Here is a 23,663-nt window from a genome sequence, read left to right on the forward strand (position 1 = left end):
CCTTGTAAACACAGATAAAGCCAGTGAAAGATCACAGTGAAAATATCAACAGATCTCTTTTACTCACTCAGACGAAGAGTGAGATTTTTGCTGAATGAACTGCTTTGAGTAGAATTTTGCTGAAAGAACATGCAGCTTTTATTCTTGCTTGCCGCCGGAGGTATTTTCTGATTTCTTTTTCTGTTTAATATTTCGGGTATTGAAAAAAAAAAAATCAACTAAATGCTACTCTATGGATTCATCGGTTGTTTACTTAAGGTTAGATTTTGCTGCGTGTAAATTAAAGTGTGACTTAAGATGATTAGTTCTGATGTCTTAAAACACGAAATTCTGTAACTTATTTCGTTTCTTAATTGTTTTTCCTTTATTTTCTCTTGTGCAAAGAGTTACGACCGAAGAAAAAAAGTATCCGAAAATCCTATGTTTAAAACCATGTATGCCTATGATGATAATTCTAAAGTGCAACAAATTAAAATGAAAAAATAACCCGTTAAAATAGTATGAATAGACTGAAGAGAAATTATAGATTTCTATGGAATTCTGGACTTAGTCCGGAAGTGCGTGTGAAAGTGATCGCTGATACACACACAAGCTTTGTGGATAAAATTTGGAGTAGGGTTTTATCACTGGAACGGTAGATGTGGTGGGGGCAGCTTTGGATGGAACGTGTCGACTGTTTGGGTGGCAGGAAAAAATAAAATTTAACTATGAGGTCATGCATTGTAGTCAAAATGCATAATCGATCTTCTTCACGATGCGATGAATCTGCGATAGTGTGTAAGTGCGCACGATCAAGGAAAGGTAACTTTCATTTCGATTTCCATTAATACTCTGCTAAGACTGTATTTTAAATCTGCATCAACTTCCACTTCCGTCTTGTGTCACTGTAGAATGATATCCGATGTCCATCTAGAATGTAATATGGCATTGACAATCTTCGATTAATAAAAGTTTATAATTCTTTTCTTTTAAAAAATAATCAGTCTGGATTGCCAATCCATTTATTGTTTCATTATTTTTAAGAAAAAAATGTCGCGATTTAAACAGCAGTCTCAGACCTATTAAATAAATTTTATGTATTGCCCCAAGGCTTGATTCACCCAGAAATATTCCGCTAAACGAATATAAGTTTTTATTTTCTGTCACAAGAAGTATGCACAAAGAATGCACTGCGAACGCGAAAAAAAATTCCACCTCCAAAGTTTAATGATGTTTCGCGTTTTAAACGTCCGTAATTTTGAAAGAAAAAAAAAATAATCTCTTGCTTATGAACGTAATAATTCACAAATGCAAAGAGCAAGATGAAGTTTAGTTTGTTTGGTTTAATTTAGTTACATTAAAGTCCCATTTAAAGCAACCCTATTGCTATTTTGGGACGAACTTCGTAACTTTGAATCGCGACCAGATGAAGAGAACAACACCTGAGCTAGCACCTCCCTTTCCAAACTTCTACACCACACCAGAAAAGCAAGATGAAAGAAACTGTGTTCAGAATTTGTCTAAAATAATATATTTTAGGTGAATTCCGTCAGCGATAAATCTGGCTGTGCGAATGTAGTCGCAATAACTTACGAACTTGATGGATAAGCAAAATATAGAAGTGATTTTATCACCAGAATAGTATAAAATTTTGCGTCGTGTGTTTATTCGAGTTAGCCGTGCATGAGCGGGATAGTTAAAAAAATCGTAGACTTTTAGATAAATTTGCATATTGCTAAATTACAAATTACTGCAGAATTATTTCAAATTTTGGTTCCAATCGGAAAAAAAAAAATCTGTGTACTCGGTTCTTTTTATGAAGCACGAAATTGCCATATCAGAAAGTTGAAGAGAAGATTTCGTTGATATGCACCGACTTTTGATTTCAATTGATCGGGAATTAGTCATCCAAAATCCATGCACGGTGTTGTTCAACATGCTACGAATCATAAAATGCACCGTAACCTCTAAATCCAGTGGTGGGGAGACATTCCAACTTGAGGTAGTGCTGGTTCTCCCAAACGCGAGGTCAGCCGCAAAACTGATTTGTGAGGCCTTGAAAAAAATTTCTTAAGACAAAATAATAATTTATTGCACTTCGTTATTCATAACGTTGCACAAAATAGTACAATGAGAACATAAAGAATGCATGAAAATTGTGAATAACTAAATTATTTTTATAAAGTTAATGTTTCTGACATAAAAAAGAGTATTTAATTTAATAAAAGCAAATTAGGAAGTAATTGCTTTATACACATAAAATATGATTCGGTATGTGAACCAGTGGGAGTGGTCTCCCTTAAACTTTCTCGGATTCACCCTAATAAATTTGTCATTCCAGAGAACGCCTTTCGTGGCACTGGGGTACAATAGTCATGAAATATTAACTTTTGGCGTGAAACCAGCATTTTTGCTGAATTTGTCGTGACATATTTGGCGATTAATCCCTGGTATGCGTTAATAGAATCCAAAAATTGAATTTAAATTGTACACATGTTTTTCTCAACAGAATGAAACAAAAATTTGATTCAGAACTGCACTTGTAGTGACAAAATTTCAAACCAAATTTGATATATTTAAGTCACTGTGTTTTGAATTATTGCGTTTACATGTTTCTGAAAGTCCAGACCGATCTCCAGTATGTCCACTATTGGAATTGGCCTAAAATTTGACAGATATATATACTCTATAAATGTTAAATCTGTGTACTGAATTTCATCTATCTCTTCGTTTTGTAACTATCGTGTTAACTGATATTCAAAGAGACGGACAGATGGAGTTCCCCTGAATTTATTTTTCTCAACATTTGATAGAAATTCGCAAATTTGGTGTGAGGACTCTATATTAAATTTCAACCGTCTAACTCAAAGTGTTTTTGAATTTTCCTTGCTACAGGCAGATAGACGGACATTTTCTAAAAATAGTTTTTTTTTAACTTATGGTGGTCTGAAACTTGGGGATTCGTCAAAATCTCGAGTTCGTATTTTTTGACGATTACTGTATTTTCTCTATACTAAGTATACAAGAAAGTAATGAAGTTATAATATCGACGTATTATTTTATTTTCTTAGATATATATATATATATATATATATATTCTTGTACATATATACGTGTCTTTCCTGATAAAACGGGATTTTACACACACACACACACAATTTTCTTATGATTAATTATTGGAATAAGTGTATTCAACTTTCGCTCCGAAGTGTGGGCAATGAAGCATAGTGGCCAAAAACAACATAAATGACGCGTGTGTTACGGGTCCTCAGTTCGAGTCGCGTTTTTTCCTTTATTTTTTTACTTATCTATTTATATTTAATATTTTTTTATCCATACAGATGTCGTTCCAGAAAAAAAAATGCGATTTTACACACACACACACACACACACACACACACACACACACACACACACACACACACACACACACACACACACACACACACACACACACACACAAACATTTTTAATAATTAACTATTATAGCCTTTTACTGTCTACTCTCATGCTGACAATGTCATATAGCGCCATCTCGGACCCGACTTCACCATGGTAAAACTGAATGCAAGTTCAAAGATATAAGTAATGATAGATAAACTTTAAAATGAGTACTATAATATAGCAGATTGTTTCGAATAACATGTTAAACTAAGTGTATACATGATTTTTTTTTTTAATTAAGTGACCAGTTCATAAGTGGGTAAGATTGAAAAACATTCTTATGTAATCAGTACGTGATTCATATCTAAATACTTTCCCGCAAAAAACATGATTTTATATATATATAAAAAAAATCTGCCGATTGGAGCTTGGTTTTCCAGATAATTATCTTTAAACAAATATTGTAATGTTTGTATTATTGTGATTCTGGAAAGCAAAAGATTAAAGATAAATTGTGATTTTATTAAGTAAATCGACGGAATCAATACTGTTTTAAAAGTCGCATTTTGCAACGTGAAGATTGTTTTCAATCAGTTTTCAAATAATACGAATTATATTCAACAAACTCTTATACGAGACAAATTCAGAATCTTTCCTGAAAACAAATAATGATTCTTTCGATTAAGATCATAACTGTGAATTTGACCTTAATTAGCCATCTGTAAGTGTGCTGAGAGGTTTTATATCCAAACTTGTATTCAAATGGCGGATGTGAAATATCCTCGATATTATTCAAATATATGTGTATTCCGATTAAAAAAAGCCGAAGACATTAACCCCCTCCTCCCCCAAAAAATCAGTCACTTGATTTGTGTAGAGCTTTGCGAATCTGCACCCATCGCAACCCCTCATGTCGGCATTGACCACAACGGCCTTAGTTATGGTACTATTTAGGCTCACATTGAGCTGCTTTGTCTCTAATTATGGAAAAAAAGGGATCAGAATGTATATGACGACTTTGGAACTGTTATTCAGCATGCTTAGGAAATATTGTTTAAAAACTAAGAGAATATTTTGGCCTTTCTTGCTTGGTGACTTTAATTGGTCCAATATTCCCTGAAAGGACAATCCTTAATTTTGCTGGAAGTTGGCCCTTTGTTGGCCCAAACAAGACGTATTGTTCGGTTTTGATTTCCTTGCAGAAGCTGCAGGTTGGAGGCAGTGATGAATAATTTTTGATTGGTTGAGGAGGCATTTGTTCGAAAAACGGGATTGGGAAGATCCCAGACTTTAATTCGCAGATAACATCTGAAATTTGTCTGGAAGAATATTTTGAAGATGAAAGTTTTAACCGCAATGATTATTTTTTAAATTTATTATTTCATTGACATAGCTTGTTTGATGATAAAATTAATTAGACCTTCAGAGAAGAATTCATTGGGGGGGGGGGGGTGAATGTTTAGAGATTTTTTTAATGATCCTTTGGCAGTTCATTTTCTGCGATATAATGATTTCATATCCTGGTGTCAATATAAACTTTCTTGAAAGAATGCTTTCTTTTTAAAAAAAATCTAAATAGATATATAGCCTTCGAGACTCTGCTGTTTCCTTCTCTACGAATTGCATTCGAAGTAGTATATCGATTCTGACACAGAGAAACGAAAGGATGGTGCTACTTTGTGTATTCACACATTGTAGAGAGAACATTCTCGCTAACCATTACCTTACAAGAATTTCCTCATAATTCTGCTTTATTTTTGAAGGCATTCCAGATAATTCCAATCACAGGAACTTAGTATTGATTTCAAATCATAACATCTTGTGCCTTTACATTAAAAAAACATAAATCACAAAAGTGAAGAAAGACTCCAGACTGTCTTTCAGGGCACGCTTCGATTAAACCACAGAGGAGATCATTTTTCTATTGACCGAATTATCCGAAAGTTTAAACGATTTTACAGTTTTGATATCAAAAAGACATACAGATTCTCATTTACCTAGCATGTTGTGTTTGAGTTATCGTTTCACATTCATTCAATGTATTTTGACAGGCAAACGTACCGTTGAAAAGTTTCGTCCAAAATTACATTTGTACAAATTTTATAATCTTTGTTCAAGATTCACGTTCCAAATTTCGTACCTTTAGCTCTTCGCGAGAGATTGTGTTCACATATATACAGATATAATTTTTAGGACTTGAAGTGATCCGAAACGGTTTGGGTTATTTTTATGATTACAACACCCTCTTTTTGTCTCTAAACCTGTTTGTATACAAAATTATTCGCAAGTTTCTTTAGGCAGTCTCTTAAAAAATGCATAAACCAAATGAGCTTTTTAAAGTTTCTTATATTGCGGCTCCAATTCTTCTGCATGTCTGAAACGATTTCGCATATCCGTGTCATGCGATTTCTTGCATTCGTCAAGATTCAGCATTCGATGTCATCTCCGAATTGATTCAAAGAGTGTCTCTCTCACTCTAGATCTTATACATATAATCTCTTAATTATATTGAGTGTTGGAAATTGGATTCGTATCGGTTATACTTTAATACTGACTAAGAACATCAGATACTCGGTAACAGTTTTTGGACCCAACTGATTAGCTTCTCGACCTCATTCGTTTTCAAACTAGTGATATTACATTAATCAGGTACAAGGTATTAAGTCTCTATAGCCCTGTTCGTCGTCCTTTCTAGGTGATCTATTAACATGTGTGATGTTTTTTTTTAAATTATGTATAGTTCAACCCCTGTAAAAATGCACATATTTCTTAAGAATTCCTGTTTATTCCTATACTAACTGCATTAGCAAAGACTTTCTTTTCCTCTTCAAGCTCATCTGTCAATCACTGTAGAAATATGCTGCCCTCCGCAGTCATAAATATCTGTTCCGAAGAGATGAAATCCCGGTTTGGAATCATATTCGTATAACTATCCTTTACCAATCTCAGCACAAGTGCGAAAATCAACGATTTCATTCCGACGGGAAAAGAACCTGCTGCCAGTTGTATGAAATACATCAGTACCAGTTATAACCAAGTATCAGCATCAGCCTGTACCTGGTGTAGCAAAAAATAGTCTTTCTACCCTAAAACAGACAAAACTATCCAAAAATGGAGTCCAAAGAATAGAGATTATTTAAGAAAATTTATTGATGACGAACATATTTTTAAAAGAACCTATATGCATTCACTACAGTATACTTCCAAAAGTGGTAATTTGCGAAAGTGGCAATTCACTTTTAGGGCTGATTACCCACATACAGTCAGTGAATTGATCTGTTCCGTAGCAGATGAGCAACCCGGTTGCATTCCAATCTGGGCCGATGAATCTTGGCATATGATTTTGAATTAAATTAAACCATCACCACAGACAACTTAGTAAGAACAGACTTATATACATACACTCTACTCTGCTATTATTATATTTAGACATTTTGCGATTTCTATTAAACAACCGATGTGATGAGTGAAGTTAATGGAAAGCAACTGAAGTGACCGAGTGAAGTGATTAATTCAAAACAACAAAGAATAGGTTTGCTCCGTATATTTCGCATCTTACATAAAGTATGAGAAACAGTACGAATTTAGAAATGAAAGTAATTGCCCGAATTTTCTAATAGTCTAAAATGAATTTCACATACATAATGGTAAACTCTGCTAACAATACAAACTTTATTAAAATACACTGCTAAAAACAATTAAAGGATATTGAGGTTGTGGATTAATCTTGATCATGGAGAATTGTTTGAATGATTGATACATTATCGACAGACGTAGTAGTCTATATAAGATAAAAATGACATTAGTTTGGCTGAAAAAAAATGCGTGTTACTGAGCATTCGGGTACAATTCGTCTGCCTAGAGTGTCCCAAACATGCTCGATTGGGTTCTTGTCCAGAGAACACGCTAGCCAATTCATTCGTATGATTCTTTTCTCCAAAAGGAAATCATTCACCAAGTTAGTACGATGTGGCTTGCAACTGTCGTCCATTAACATGAAATCATCTCCAATTGCTGCAGCGTAAGGGACTACAATAGGTATAAGGATCTTATCCCTACATCGGCGACCGGTCAGAGCACCATTTCGAATGATATGGAGATTGGTGTGCCCATCAATGGAGATGCCAGCATAGATCATCACTCCCCCACTGCGAAATCTTACACTTTCGTGCACGAACGCAAGATTGTTTCTGGTGTCACGCCCCCCCCCCCCCCAGATGAAAATACGCCTATTATCATGATGAGCAGTAAAACGAGACTCTTGAGAGAAAAGAATACTGCACCATTCATTTCTCCTCCAATTCATAAGCTCAGTTGCCCACTTCCTGTGGGTGCGATGGTGCCTTGCTGTAAACGTGACACACACCATTGGTCGGAGAGCATACATATCTACAAAGTGAAGGCGGTTTCGGACAGTTTGTGCTGAAACTGAGGTACCAGTTGCCGAGCGAATTTGTTGTTGAAGAAGAGTGGCATTCATATTTCGGTATCTCCGGGCCGTTAGCATTAAATAACGGTCTTCATTGGGCATTGTTGAACGTCTACGCCTTTGCCCTGATCTTCGGTCTGCATTTCCAGTCTCCAAAAAGCGGCTCCAGACCATGGAAATCACACTTTGTGAAACTCAAATGGCTTTTGCTACTTTGGCTTGTGTTTGCCTCCCCCCCCCCTCTAACCGGCCAACAACTCTCTAAGCTTCTGATTCGGTTAAATGACTTCGTTGAGACATCGCACTCATCGAAACAACGCGCTTACTGAATGTCAATCACTCTTTTCAGCCTTGTCTTACATTAAGTTGAAAGCCAAATCAAATTCGCTGCCGGTAAAGCGTTGTCTTCGAAGTCAAACTCAAAATTTGCATACTGCAAAGTTTGAAAATAAAAAAAAAATTGCATTTGTAACTCTCTTCTTCCATTTTATGCAAAAAAAAATAATAATAAATCTTATACCATCATTTTATACAAGACTTACAATGTCTTTTAATTGTTTTGAGCAGTGTATATCTGTTTTTGATCGAAGTATAATTTGCTTTAATTTCTTAAAAAGCATTAATTTATTTTGACAATTTTATTTGGTATTTTTGAATTAGAGTTGAAATTTTTAAAAATTATTATGGATAATTTTTTTCTATAATATATGCAGTTCTACTGAAAATTTTCAAGCTCGATTCTATCGTTATCATATTTTCTATTCAATCAAGAAATAGTTCAAAATTTGCAAATCTTTCTGACAGTGATCTTTTAATACTTTTAATTTGACTTTTGGCATTCTATATTACATTGGTAATACAAAAAAGCAAAGTCAATTATATAAATATGCATTTGCACGAATGTTGGAATTTAATAGCGGAGGTAAATGTAACAAAGCGTTTGACATTCATTTCACTGAGAAAGTAACTGGAGCTAATTAGTAAATATTATGCTAGTCTCGGCTTTTCAAAATGAAACAAATTGACATAAAAAATGAAGTGCTTCTCTTTTCAGTTCTCGTGGGATCGGTTTCTTGTGACGTCGAATGCTTCAAATCCGTCTTCAGAGATTGCCAACTCAACGCTGTGGATGACTGTGAGTACGGCACTAATCGTGTTTCATTTTTTAACTTAATTTTAAATTCATTTAACTAGTACAAATCGATCGTCTACAGGGAGAACGCAAAATCTTTTCCTTAAAAAAAAAGGGGGATCACACAAAACTTTTTATGACTAGACATGTGTTTATTACTATGAAAATTAACTTATTACATTTCAGCGCGTTCCCCCTTTCTACCGTTGTTGTGGGGCGGGAGTTGGGAGAAGGGGCGTGTCAGCTCAAGTAACATCCTTATCATCTGACTTGGGCTCAAAATTTCGATGTCCAACTTAAAATAGTTCTAGTGTTGTTTCCAATCAGAATCGTGATAAAACAAAACCTAAACTTAATGAACCTTATTTATCTTGAGAATATTAACTTGCTATTCTCGCCACATAATGCTTAATGTCTTCTTAGTAACATCTGCCATTCTAAGTTTCGAAGTGTGGCACTTTTTTATTGTTCACCCTGAAAAAAGTAGGAAAAGGAGCTATAATAGGAGAGCGTGGAGCCTCATAGGATGTGATTGGTCTCTTCCATCTGCATAAAAGTTTTCGGCTGGAAGAAAAACTCTTCAGAGCTTCAGTGTGCATAGATGGATGGGTAATCTATGTACTTGATGTCAAGAGAACAGCTTTTATACTAATGTCTAAAATCCCTTTGAATAGAAATAGTTCGGTTTCATGGGACCGTTAAGCGCATTAAGTTTTGTTCCTCAATGTGCCATCTTCTTGACAATTAACTTCTGATTTAATGCTTAAGTTTGTGAATTAGTTTCACTATCAATTGAACTATAAGAAATTAAGAACAAAGCTGTGCAATGATGCATCAGCTTTTTAATCAGGGGCATAATTTTAGCTGACTCGTTACACTTGGTTACCCTGCCACTCCATTGGCACAGAACACAGTCTTATAAACAGGTTTCTTTCCCCGACAGTATATCTCGGATTTTCCAGCGACCAGGTTATGAACCTTCTGTCTATTAAACATTCCATTTATTGAAAAACATGTCTCATCCACCCATATTATGTTTATCAGGAATATTGAGTGGACCTTTAAGTTATTCATCAGAAAGTGAACGTTCCAAGAGATGATTGGAGAAGGTCGCCAAGAGATGCTGAGAACGTTACTTGTGTGAGGTCTCTCAGCATTTCTTGGAAGTAATCCTTGCACAGGTATAGATCAGTATGGAGGTAAAACTGATTCATTCAGGATTATCCAGTCGCGGCTTTTTGAGAAACTACACTTTTCTCTGGTCATTTTTCTGCTGCTTTGAGGATGGCGAGAACGCATGCTAGCACATCTTAAAGTGGCCCTTTGCGTCTTACAATGCAAAGTGCATGAACTCAAGGTCGGCTGGTCACGTAGCCTGTCTTCTCAAACGCCATGCAATTTTTGCGATGTTCAGCCGTGTAAGATACGGGACTCCAGGGAAACATTGATGATGCAGCCTTGCAGCTGATTTAGCATTATACAGACATTTACCGTAAATTAAAAACATCACGCAAACTCATTACAACCAAATTTTGCCATAACCCGCAGCTTTAACGTATAATTCAGCAGAGACATCCTTTTTATAGAAGTACTCTCTGGTGAACAGATACGATGTTCCATCTTCATTTGCGTAATACCTTGGATCCATGTGATTTTTCTACCAGGTATGGTTGAGTTGAGATGAAGCCCCAGTGAGTAGCCGATGGAGAGTAGTAACAAACGTTCGACAGGATGGGAATGATTGAGTGAAATCTCTCTCCTTAGGGATTTTCTTTCTAAGCACTTTAGTCCCGATTCTCTGCTTGTCTACTGTTGCTTATTACAAGTGTTGTTGCTGTGCATGCTTCGGCTGTGTTTTCTTGTCTGTCTAGTAGGGTAAAATGACCCTGTAGTAATAGTGTAGAACCATTTAGATAATATTAATACTAAATAATACTAAATAACTACTAATATTACTAAAATATAAATACTAATATAATATAATATATAATACTAAAATAACTTTTTTAGTATATCAAATCTATGCGATTTTTAAAAATTGACAGTTTGAATTTATTATATTCTTAATTAAAAAAGATTGCAGACGATGTATCTGTTTTATAAATTAGAACATTTTATACAAAAAAAAAAGTTTTATGTTTAAAAATACTACACATGAAAGTATTTAAATCCCTATCAACTTCGAGTTTATCAACTTGTTAATAAAGTTGCATTGAAATAGGAAAATATATAGTTCATGATATTTTTTCAGAGTTTTTCTTGATGGACTCTCACTCTGGACATCACAAGGGATCCTTAATGAGAACTCTCTAAAGAGGGAATTTTCTTTTTTCCCGAAAAGATCAATGCAATGCATAATGCCTTTTTATTTTCTGGGTTTCATAATATTATATAATTGTGTCATGATGCATTTTTCTGCAGGTGATCAACTAAAGGCTGTATACGAATGCGCTGCACAGAAGGCCACTGAATGTTCCATGGAATTCGCTGATCCAGCTCGAAACGTGATCCGAGCTTTGGAAGAAGTGTGCACGGAAGCGAGTCCCCTCCGCACCCGTAAGAGACGATATCAGGAGTCACTGAAAACTCAGTTTGGGGTTTTGTGGAATGCCTCGTCTTTAAAAAAAGAAGCAGAGAAAAAAATAATTTTGGTTTAATGCAATTATTAATGTTCAAAATCTGAACAAAATAATCAGTTTATTTTGAGTTTATAGAGGTTATATTGGGAAATAATGAATCTAGGTCACTATGAAACTTTTCTGACACTGCCAATCTGAATTATCACTGGTTTTCTGGAATGTCCGAAAATGTGTGCGCACATTGATTATATTTTGTACACGCATGCAATAAGCTTAAAAGTTTTATCTATAATGTTCTTAATCCATTAATTAGTTAGCGCTATTAAGATCCATTTTGATGTAGGGTTAAAGAAATTTATTGCTGAATGAATGGTACTGTAGTTAGGAATTGGAGAAAATATGCTTCAATAAACAACCAGTAATGTCTGATAAAAAATTTTTAAAAAGCCTGCTGTATGATTAAAATCTGAAAATTTTGCAAATCGATATCTTTTCAAAATAAGATTTCCAAGTCGGTTTCCCTCCTTTCTGATTGCCTGTACGATTAATTTTAACATAGAATAATAAAAAAAAGAGTGCTTTTTCTATTTTTTTTCCAATATATTCATTTCATACAAAAATACAATAATATAGTATTGTAATTAATATAATAACACATATGTAAATATTTTGTATTTAACGTTTTAGTTGAAAGGAAAAATTCTTTATAATTTTATCTGATACTCTATTATATCAGGTAGTAACTTTCCGTTGCTTTATCTTTGATTAGTTTCTTTGACACATATAATATTTCTTAAATTTATTATTGAATTTTTTAAAAGTAACAAAATATTTATATAATATTATGAAATCGATAGCGTCTAATTCATATATATTTCATCTTGTTTATATTTTAATTTTAAAATTTTGATTAAATAAATTTTGATCCAAAGTTAAAATAGAATCAGTAAACGTTGAATGACAGAGCAGCGAATCTTGGTGCAGGTATTCGAACAGAATCTTCCTTCAAAAGAAGCAGCATTTATCGGAATGGCTTCTCGATAGAACTCTGGTTAAAAGATGACCCCACTCCTGTTCGTCCAATGTACTTTTTTCGCAGAGATACCCGAAATATAGTGTTTATAAAAAAATTTGAAGATACATAATTATTTCTAAATTTAGAACGGTTTATTAAAAAATTTAGACGAAATCATTTATATCAAAAAGACTGATTTTATTCAATACCAAAAGCTATGATAAGCAAACATTTTTTCATCATGATTTGAATTTGCCATTCACGTGTATTGCTGCTCACTTTGATTGGTCGACGCAGCTTCTACTTTATAAAGAAATCAAATATTTAAGATACTTCAGAGAAGTAGTACAATTTCGAACAAATAAACCCTTTGTTTGAAATATGTTATTAAGTTTGCCTAAAAAAAATATGATTTTTAGTAAAGATGAAAAATTTGAAATTCTAATGCTTAGTGCATGCAATTACAACGTAGTTTTACAAGTATACAAGTATTTTTAAAAACGTAGTACTGTATAGGTATCGAAAATTTTATTTTGTACAAGCTTTTTAAATATTTCAATTAATTTATTATTTGTTCATTTTTTTAAAGTTAACGAGAATTGTTAAAGGCATCACACAGGGCAACAACAATTTCGCTGTCTTAGATCTGTGACTTGTTTTTGACCAGCGCTTGGCTCTGGAGACAAAAATAACCACAGTGTTTGTTTAACACATAGCTAGCTATAGCTTTTTTTAGTTATAGGATGCCCACTCTTTGTCTCAAAAGTTATACAAAATGCACATTTAAAAGTAAATAGAAGGAAAACTTACCAAATATATTGTTCACAAAAAATAGTTCTATTTATACAAAGACTCCATATATAGTTATTTTACTTTATATTGTGTTTACACAAATAGTAAAGTTTTTTTACCAAATGGTGAACATACAAATTAAGATAAAAATGCTCGCTTATTGATTTTCTAGGGGGATGTATAATTTGTGGACATTCTCGTTTGATGCTGCAACAGTAGTTAGTCATCAAATGTTTATATATCCCATTTACCTTGATACCGTGTCTCCATGACCTTCGAATCTTGGTGGAATCGCTCACCCTCATCAATGACTGCATCAAGGTTTTTCGGGTAGTCAAGAAAATAGTTATGTAAAAATATGCAATTTGATGCTCATGTTCCAACCAAGCACTTAATACCCCTCTAAGAGTTGCTGGTTAACTTAGGTGTAATTCTGCGTACATGTATCGTCACGAAAATATTTAGCAATATTTTTTTAATACTAACCGAACATTCTTTTCATCTTCTATCATTCTTCCGATGAAATGCTCATCTTTAAATAGCTGCCGAATCTGTGCGCAATCAAACATACTTTTTATCTTTTCAAATTATAGGCTATGAAATGTCAAAATGTGATACTTGAAACAGTCTGCTTCAATTTGCGAAACTTTACCAAATTGATGAAATCCATGAAATCTAATTTTTCAGACAGAGGTGGAAATAAAATGTTTTTTTTATCGACAAATGGCTGATATAGAATGTTTGGATTACCAGGTTTCAGATTAGATTTTGGCAGCCAGTTCATCGTCACCCAGTACTTCTTGCGAGCACTGCAATCCCACAATGGGTACTTGGTATACCCGTGCTGCTGGCTAAGGAAGAAGCAGGCCATTTTAAGATAAACACAGATGATGTATTTATATATGTAATAATGCAACTAATCAGTTACTCTCTTTATACCTTCATATTCTCCACGTAAACAAATTGAATGTCTTATTAGGACTTACTGGGACTGTACCAAATAAATTTCCATTGTGGAGCAGGGTACACTTCAAAATCTGTTTTGAGCTATCGTTGAAAATCGCCATTAAATTGCGTTATAGTCTGAGACTTCCATCTGTTCCATTAAACTATATGCGTTACTACAATACACAGATGCATCATCACTTCGAAAGTATTGCAAAATCGCATTTTCCTTTTATCGAAAGTAGGATACTTTAGTGCCTTAGAAAGTCCCCCCCCCCTGCAGTCTTGATGTTAAGAGCTCTGTAGCATTTTTGGATAGTTCCAAATCTCGTGCCAAATCATACAATTCATGCTGCTCCAATCCTTCATCGTCGATTCAACTGTGTCGTTGGCATAATTCCGATCTTCACCAGTCTTCCTGTATTTCCAAAGAGGATTATTCTTTGAAAATTGGTGTTGGGCTTTCGGAAAAATGAGACACTGAAATATAGCTGATAGTAAACTGGGATACCCTATTTTATCCTTCTTTTTGATAGCCTGATGTTTTCTCTATACAAAAGTAACGATTCATTCCATGATTTTTCTTGATCACCGAATTTCACTAAAAATAGGCTAAATAGGCTTGACTGACAAATATAATAACTTGGTAATAACCTTATACTTGGAATGGTAAAACTGCCACATATATAACAAAACGAAATGGGATTGTTGAACCACTTTCGACGAAAATTAGCAAAGACAGATGAAAGCAAAGATTTCATTTCATATATAAATAATAATAAAAAAAAAATACTACTAATCTAGTATCAAATGTAAACTGACATTCTTTTTCGGAATGTGCTTCATTTCATTAGAGCGACATTCAACATTTCTGAGGTGTAATTGAATTAATCTAGAAGAAGCAGGCACCTGTTGTTTATCTCCTTCAGTATCCTTCACCTGGAATCAGTCGGAGAAGCTTTATGTTAAGGAGTAGTGCTTCCTATGATCCCGCGGAAAGTCATCACATTCAAGTCGAGAAAAAACATGGTATAACAGCAGTTCTGAAATCGATATGCCTATTTTATTCTGAAACGCCTCAACAGAAATCGTGCCACCAATTGCGCCCCTCTGCTGTCACTTTACCGATTCATCTCTGAAATGTGCAGGAAAAGGCGTGTGTCTTTATATGTGCATTGATGCATAAAGAGTGTGTCAAAAAATATAGAATTGATAATCATATTTCTAAATATCGCAGCTAAATATAATCTCCAGTAACAAAGTTTCATTAAATATGACAGGCAATTCTATGCAATTCGACTTTTTTTTGAGGTTGATAAAATAAAAAAATTTCAAAAATTACTCTTTTATACAGTCCCCGCATGGAAAAAACGTCAGTTAGCAGAATGCTTCTTGTACACACACTTATAAGGCTGCTAAAGGTCTTTTATCTGTAAAATTCGATATGATATATAAAGGGAAATTTATTTAGACCTCTTTTTCAAACCTCAGATTAATGTTTGAATGTATGTTCCGGTTTATATTTCCGGGATAACGAACATATCATAATAAATTAATAAAAGGACAGAATCAGAACATGAAAAGGAATTTATTAATTCTTATTTAATTTTAAAAAAGATTCAACTAATTAATTAATTTATTCAAGTATTTTCAAAACAGGCTCATAATGAGTACCTTCTATACCTATTCAAAACTGCTGTCTTCTACGAAAGGTTCGCTGGTGTAAGGCATGGCAATCGTGACGGCTACTTTATCTTGCATCTTCGGTTTACCAATCGATCCTCAGTGAATGTGCCGAGGTGGAACGTCTTGACAGAATAAGCAACGTGAGGCACCATCCTGCATGAAGATGATGGCAGGCAAAGCATGTCTTCGTTGCAAAGCAAGACAACGTGGTCTCGCAAAAGTTCTGCTAGTAAGGTTTTACAGTGCTTAACCCATGTTGTGTTGTAAACACTGTAACTCAATAATCTTGATTGGGTTTGAAACGATGACTGATATAATACGGGGAAGATGAAAATATTATACGAGTGCACTCATGAGCCGTCCACTTGAGGTAGGAGCAAGATACGAAGGAAAAGACACGAAAAAGATAATATACATTACATTCGTTTACATAACACAGCATTACTAGATTTTTAAAAAAAATCGAAAGAAATTAGTTTTAGAATTAAGTCCATTAGTCATTAAAAATGAAACTCAAGAGCTCAACGATACGGCATGAATATAAGCCTGATACGTATTAAATCTTACATCGAGAATATAACATTCTTCTGCTGGTATGATATAGAAATTTGGTAACTGGATGCCATCCGACGGCGGTTCAAAATATTGATCCCCGCTGCGGAACAATCATCCCTTTGAAACGGGACACTACAAATCGACGGAATAATTTTCGATGTTCTGTTTTCCAGGATTCCTCAGACAGAAAGAATGCTATACTGAAGCTCTGGACAACGAGAACTGCTTCTACCTCATCTACAATTTGAGCAGCTACATCGAGACATCGCAGGACTTCATCAAAATGAACAAGGAGGGCTGTAGGTAAGGTGTGCCACGTAATGCTCATGCGCGGTAAAATAAAGAGTTGATTCATGTGATATCACAATCACATGACAATAATGAACATTAACAAAACAAAATAAAATGACATTAACAAAATACTGTTTTGAGAGACAATGCGCATGCGGTTGTCGCTTAGCAGTTTGTTTTCCCTAGTCTATGACTTTCGACTAAAAAATGTAACAAAAACCGTTTCTAAAACCTACGTTTATTAGTGCGCGAGGTAGCAGAATTTTTTAGTTTAATTTTTTACTTTTTAAAATTTAATTTATAATTCACAGCGATACAATGAATCGATTAGATTTATGAAATTCACCACCAGTATGGATAATCTACACTAGTGTAGAAAATTTGACGATCAGGAAATGAGAATAAAGACACGATTACAAAATTTAATATTCAGAAACATGAAACGAGTCAAATGAGATGAAAATACACAAAAACATTTTATTGTTGGCCTTTTGATTGTTATAATCCTGATTTTTGCTTAAAAGAACTTTTCGGAGTTGTCATTTAACAGTACTGATCTATTAAATGCGTGAACTGGAAACATTTGACTGAATGTCTTTAAGCTTTTGGGCACACAGAGTTTTCCGCCCCCCTGGTATATGTGGGGTGGGAGGAGCAGACAAATTAGTTTATTTTTAAAGTATCTATTTTGCTGGAAATATTTTAAGAATTGAAACTAAAATTCTTCATCCGACATTCTAATTTTGGAACCATTTTCAATATTTTTGACTATTTCTGCATTTAACAAGAATTTTTGAAATACTTACTTTTCATTGATTTCTAATCAATTATTTTCTTGATGATTTTCATTGTGATCGGCTGAGGCAGTGACAGGGGGGGGGGGATATTCATTCGGCGTCCTCCCAGCTGAGAAGCGTTGCGGTTGAAACTTCTGCACAGCCTATATAGGAAAATGCAAGGGATATAAATTTTCATTGAGTATCTACTACAAACATTGCTAATACCTTTCGCTAATACGCAAAACATTGCTAATACCTTTACTTTCACATGAGGTACGCAGGGAAACAATGAATGGTTCTCCAAGAAAAACTAAACATTTCAGAGAGGAGCAAATTATCATTCGGGAGATTATTTCTTTTTGTTTTCAAACTCCTTTGTGCACTCTCTCTGAGACTGACTCAAAAATTTAAATATGTTCTATTTATATTATGAAGCTTCAAAAACTAAATTGTCCAACTTTAAGATTTCACCACTTTTTTAAGACAAATTGATGTAAATTTCTTAGAAATTATATTTGACCTTGTCTTTTGAAGCCCTTTAAAATTTCATTCGACATTGTTTATTTTCTCTTATACGAAATATACAAAATGAAATTATTATAATCTGAAAAAATCATCCTGAATACGAAAATTTTTTGGAATTATATCTATCTATTCGTCTGCTTGTGAAAACGATAACTCAAAACTGTTTTGAACTAGACGGATGAAATTTGGTATATGGATTTAGCATCAAATTTGCGATGGTGTCACTTTCCAAGAGGATAATATAGTAAAAATGCCGACTTTACAAAAAACTTTTATCAACTTAAAAATATATATATATTTGCTGAAGTCCATTATACAAAATTTTCGCATTGCAAAGAACAATATTCATTCGAATTTTTGATTGTCATTATATTTAATCGACAACAGAAAAATTTTATTGAATTTAAGATCGAAGAGCTTACAAAAATAGATGAGAGAACGGATGAAGGAATGTAATTTCTTTAGAATCCAACATATCAAAGGCAATGCCGTGAATGTAAAATATAAAATGTAATCTTGTAGTTCCTTTAATGTGAACTAAATAAATGTATTTGAACTGGAGGCGAAGAATTCAACAACAATAATGCAAATTGAAAACGAATCTTAAGGAAATTCAAACACAAAATTAAAAAAAAAGGAATTAAAAAATATGGTTAAAGATTTAACGTAAAAGCTGGAATCATGTTATAAGAAACTTAATGAATTCACTCACGTCTGAAACCCAACTTCAACCAAAATACAATCCATTTTTTTTTGTTTATTTATTTTCGCATCTGAAACTGATTCTTTTATGTTATTATTTTACTTCTGCAATGATTAGAAGGGAAATTTAAATTCAACTTAACAACTGAAATTATAAATAATACGACAATTAGAAAAAATTTATTTTTATTTTGTTTCATATCATTTTTTGTATGCAAGATCATGTTAGAATAATTTCGATACGATTCGCGATGTACATTTTTTAGCATCGGTGCAAATATTCAGTGACTGGCGTTTACTTTTAATGTTGTGATTTTTGATAATAAAGACATAATGTAGATGATATTTAGTGCAACATAAATCTCTCCAGTTGAGAATCTTCAGGTAAATTGGCGGAAAAGATATTCATCGACTGACATTAAAAAAACCTATTAGGGTAAAACTTCCCAAAGCAGAATTTTTTCTTCCCAAAAGCAGAATTAAAAAAAGAAAATGAATTAAGCAGACGGAAAACAAGAAATGAAGTTCAAAATTATGGAAATGTTGAAAATAAATTTCTCATTTTTTTCTCAAAGTAAGTATATTTTTAAAAAAATTAAACTTCATTTTCGCATTTCTCAAATTTTGATTTTTTGTAAATCTATCATTCTTCAAACGCATTAAAATTTTTTTAACAAATATTAACTTTTTTGTATGAATGCTGTTTATTTCGTTATAAATTTTGTGCCGATTTGGAAGCTTATTTTACTTATATTATTGCTTAGGGAATAAGTCAAAATGTTTAAATAAATATGATCTGTTTGTAAACTCTGTAAATTTTGATATTTATAAAATTGCGAGCATAAAAAATGACAAAATCTAGGAGGGTGTGTTTTTATTAAACACTTCTGCATCAAATGAATGAGCTTGGAAGATAATATTTTGATCCTGCAAATAATCGTTTACTGCAGACTCATTTGGAATCGATCAAAGTGAGTCGTAAAGGTATATAAACTTGTTAAATCCAGTATTTAATTCGATACTTAACAACTCATTATGAAAGTAATTCAATATTTTAAAAAAACGTGTGAGTATGTTTTCGAACGCACGTGGCATAATCTCAGTAATGGCATTCTTCTTTTTCTTTTTCTTTTTCAGGAATTTGAATGTTTACTCCAAATGTGTCGTGAAAAACGTGAAAAAGAACTGCGGCGACCTTTCCACCTTCACCTACTTGTTGGATCCCCTGATGAGGTTGGGCCAAGGTCTCTGCAAGGAAGTGATACTCCCCGCAGACGAGAATGACAAGGCGTCTGACAATTTAGGCTTGCTTAGCATCTTTTCGATCACAGTTCTCTCCTTTTATCATATCTGAATAAAATAAATGTGGAAGCATGAAACTGGGCTCCATATTTTCTCTACAAAGTGCATCCACGAAGAATGCTTGCACACTTTGGTTTGATTTGAAAATGCTAGAGTTCACGTTTCTAGCGCTTTAAAAGCGACGCAATATACGTTTCTCTATCATGCAGTACTCCAGCCCTTCTAAAATCCATTTTTAATAATTTAATAATTAATTAACAAAATTAATAATTAACTTTTGATATGATAATATTAAATTTTCAATAAAAAATATTTAATCAAGTAGTTTTTAATTTTAATCAACTTCAAATAGAAATCCAACTTATGAAAAATAATTTTTTTTTTCAATTATTTCTTTTGTTGGTTAATCTTGTATATTTATATTTGTAAAGCTTCGATTGAAAAATTTTTTTAAAGATTCTTTAAAATTAAAATAAACAAACATTTCCAAAATAATTTTTGTAATAATTTACGAGGAAAATTTACAATACAGTAAATGAATATAATAAAATTAAATTTATTCATAATGAACTTTATAATGAAATTTTATTTGGAAACATTTTGAAATGGACATAAAAGGAAAATTATTGGACAAAATGTTATTAAACTAGTCAACAGTTTGGAAGAAGACATAAGAACGCAAGATTTTATTTTCTGCAAAAAAAAAAAAAAAAAAAAAAAAAAAAAATTACTATTTACGAGAAATGGCTCTGATGCAATATCGCGAACGAACATAGGCCGTGAATCTTCTTTTGGACGGATAAGAATATCTTATTTCCTTTTTCACTTTATTTACAGTTTATACTTCGATTTTAGAGCATATGTTTTATGGAATCTAGAGATGCGCACCTCAATTCAGTTTCGGAGTGTTGTTATGCAAAATGGCATAACTGCACAGTATGATGGCCAAGTTGCACTCCAGTTATATGACTGTGATGTCGTATGAATCGAATTCATTGTCATTGACAATGTACATTCCAAACAGGCGATGAACTTCATCCATTTTCGATCCATTCGTAATTTGTTTTAAACTTCTGTTTCGCTATAGCTTGTTATTGACCAACTGACTAATTCATATAAATTGCTTCGATCCGTTTAAGCGCCTGAAAAAGCAATTTTCATTATATTTTATTCACAGTAAAGTAGCTGTCGATCAACACAACTTAAATGCATTTCATTTGCTGATCGAAAAATGTTTCTGGATACATCAAAAGAGGCACAATATTTCCGTTTGCGATGGAAGAGTTTGCTGAGTTCGACGAAGAATTGTGTAATTTTTACCCAAAGAAATCAACTGATTTTACAGTTTCTTCCAGGAAACTAAAAAGTGTCCATTTCACCCCCACCCATTTCATTCTGATGGCCGCTATTCGTTTCCGTCGATTGTTCCCTTCTTTAACGCCAAAATAATTCTTCGAGTGCCCTCTGAAGAGAGCCGCGCACTCGAAACTTCTAAAACAGTCCCAAGATTTGGAAAGTCCTATTATTAGCCTCACAACGACCGGGTTCATGGCAAATTCTGCGGGTGTCACTCCTAAGTGTTGTGTTGACGAACGCTGCGGAATTTGATAATAGTCCCGAGGTTTGGGGAAGGGGGAAATTTCTGCATCATTGTTTGAAGACCGAATTCTCACAGACAAGAATTCAGTGAATAATTGACACCACCAAAAAATGTTAGAAGAGTGAAGATTAGAAAAAAACATCAAAATGTAAATTTCTAAGAAATGTCATCAAACACAGTAGTGCTTAACGTCACCTGTTCTTGAAAAAAGATAAAAGGATCTGAATAAATTAAAATAATAATAAAAATAAAAAAAATAAACATCTGATAGAATTAAAGTCGGAAATAGAATCCTTGGGAGTTATACAAGTTTATCATAAATATAAAATATTACTTCTAATGAGAACAGCAAATTAAATCGAAAGCAGAAACGTTTGTTGCCACCAAAGAAATGCAATTACGCGATAGGTGGGTCTGACGATAAACGTATTTCAATTAATTTGAGCCAAGGGCCAAGAAAGCAACAGTTTGGTGGGAAAAACATAATAACACATACCGATACAAAAGCAGGTGAGCGTGCGTTCATATGTTGATACTCTTCAGAGCATATTATTGGAATTGATACGTTTCGCCATAGAAATGTTCAATTAGAAGCAAATTTTCTGAAATTTTAATTCATTCATTCGTTGACAACATTCAAAAGTATAATGACGCAAAAATGATTTTTTACACCCTTTTAAATTTAATTTTCAAAATTATTATGTTTTCATGAAATATTTTTTCTTGAATGTTGACAGTTTTTTAAAAATACTTTTATGTCTTGTTTGCAACAATACTTTTCAATGTTGCAATGAAATTTAAGCCACTTTCATTGTACGCTATTATTAACGTACTTTTCTTCTATTTCTGAAAGCTATTAAAGATTCTGTTCATATATTTCGTCAATTTAATAACGGAGTTTTGCTTTAATATTTGTTGCCCTTTTTATGCAATCTATGAGCAAAACGCTCTAAATTATTGAGAATTACTTATAGTATTACATTACTTATTACTTTGCAATTAATTCTAATTTTTTTTTCATTACTTCCACTTTGTTATTGCAGCATTTATAAGCACCAAATTTCAAAATTATGTACAAATTACGTCACGTATTATGAAATAAATATTATAAAGAAAAACATTTATGAAATTAGGTCACGTATTAGGCATTATGAAATTAGGTCACGTATTATGAAATAAATAAAAACAAGTACATTTTCAAGTACAATTTCGAAACACTTACATTGCAAGTAAGTAAAATAAAGCTTATATCTTAAAATAACTTTTTTGTGGCGTTTAAAAATGGGCTGAAACTTGAAACTAAATTTATCATTTTAGGAAAAGAGAGGTCTCATAATGTTCACGGCCAAGGACAAGTAATATAAAAGATATTTCGTTGAATTTAAACAGAACCAATATTGCTGGTAGACGAGCAGATCGTCAAAGACGGCTCGTGTTTTTAAAGAATTATTGCAAACAATGGAGTTATTTCGATCATAATGGCTTCAAGAAAATTTACTCAACATTCGATGAATTTTTTTCTAACATTAAACTTCTTCGATACTAGTAAATACGCTCGCTTTATCCCTCGCTTTTTCACGAGAGTTTCAACATTTTGCAGCCTCTCTTTATGTGAAGGAAGCAAGTTCAGTTCCTGGCGTTTCTTCGGACTTTTTATAAGAAAGAACAGATGTCATTTTTCCTTTTTTTTTATACTTATGATTCTTTCTTCTGTCACCTGTGAGGGTTTATTTATATTTCAGAATTGAATTTGAAAGGTAACATAGTTCGCATGCAAATGAGTTTTTTTCTTCTTGATGTATTATTATATTAACTTCGTGCATAATCATGCTTGCTTAGTTTCAGGTTAGAAGTATTCGAAGCAGTTCATTTACTGTTGAATCGTACGTAATACTTCGGTTTAATGTAGGTTTTATGATTAGTTCATTTAAGTGCAATCATTGCAATTTAAATTAAATTCGCATTTGA

At 33.2% G+C, this 23,663-nt stretch overlaps 1 protein-coding gene across 2 annotated transcripts; it reads left to right on the top strand.

Annotated features, from left to right (window-relative positions):
- On the top strand, window positions 1–20,172 carry LOC129968600 (uncharacterized). Of its 2 annotated transcripts, none has more exons than XM_056082662.1 (5): window positions 1–160; window positions 8,847–8,927; window positions 11,346–11,480; window positions 16,670–16,799; window positions 19,931–20,172. In XM_056082662.1, exons 1-5 carry the CDS (start codon window positions 130–132, stop codon window positions 20,145–20,147), a joined length of 594 nt encoding a protein of 197 aa, XP_055938637.1. In that variant the 5' UTR covers window positions 1–129; the 3' UTR covers window positions 20,148–20,172. The 2 variants fall into 2 exon arrangements, with proteins under 2 accessions (XP_055938637.1, XP_055938636.1); XM_056082661.1 differs by having other exon boundaries at window positions 16–160; window positions 8,832–8,927.
- The last annotated feature ends 3,491 nt before the right edge of the window (window positions 20,173–23,663 follow it).

The sequence above is a fragment of the Argiope bruennichi genome, chromosome 5 (genome assembly GCF_947563725.1).
Source record: "Argiope bruennichi chromosome 5, qqArgBrue1.1, whole genome shotgun sequence".
Lineage (NCBI taxonomy): Eukaryota > Metazoa > Arthropoda > Arachnida > Araneae > Araneidae > Argiope > Argiope bruennichi.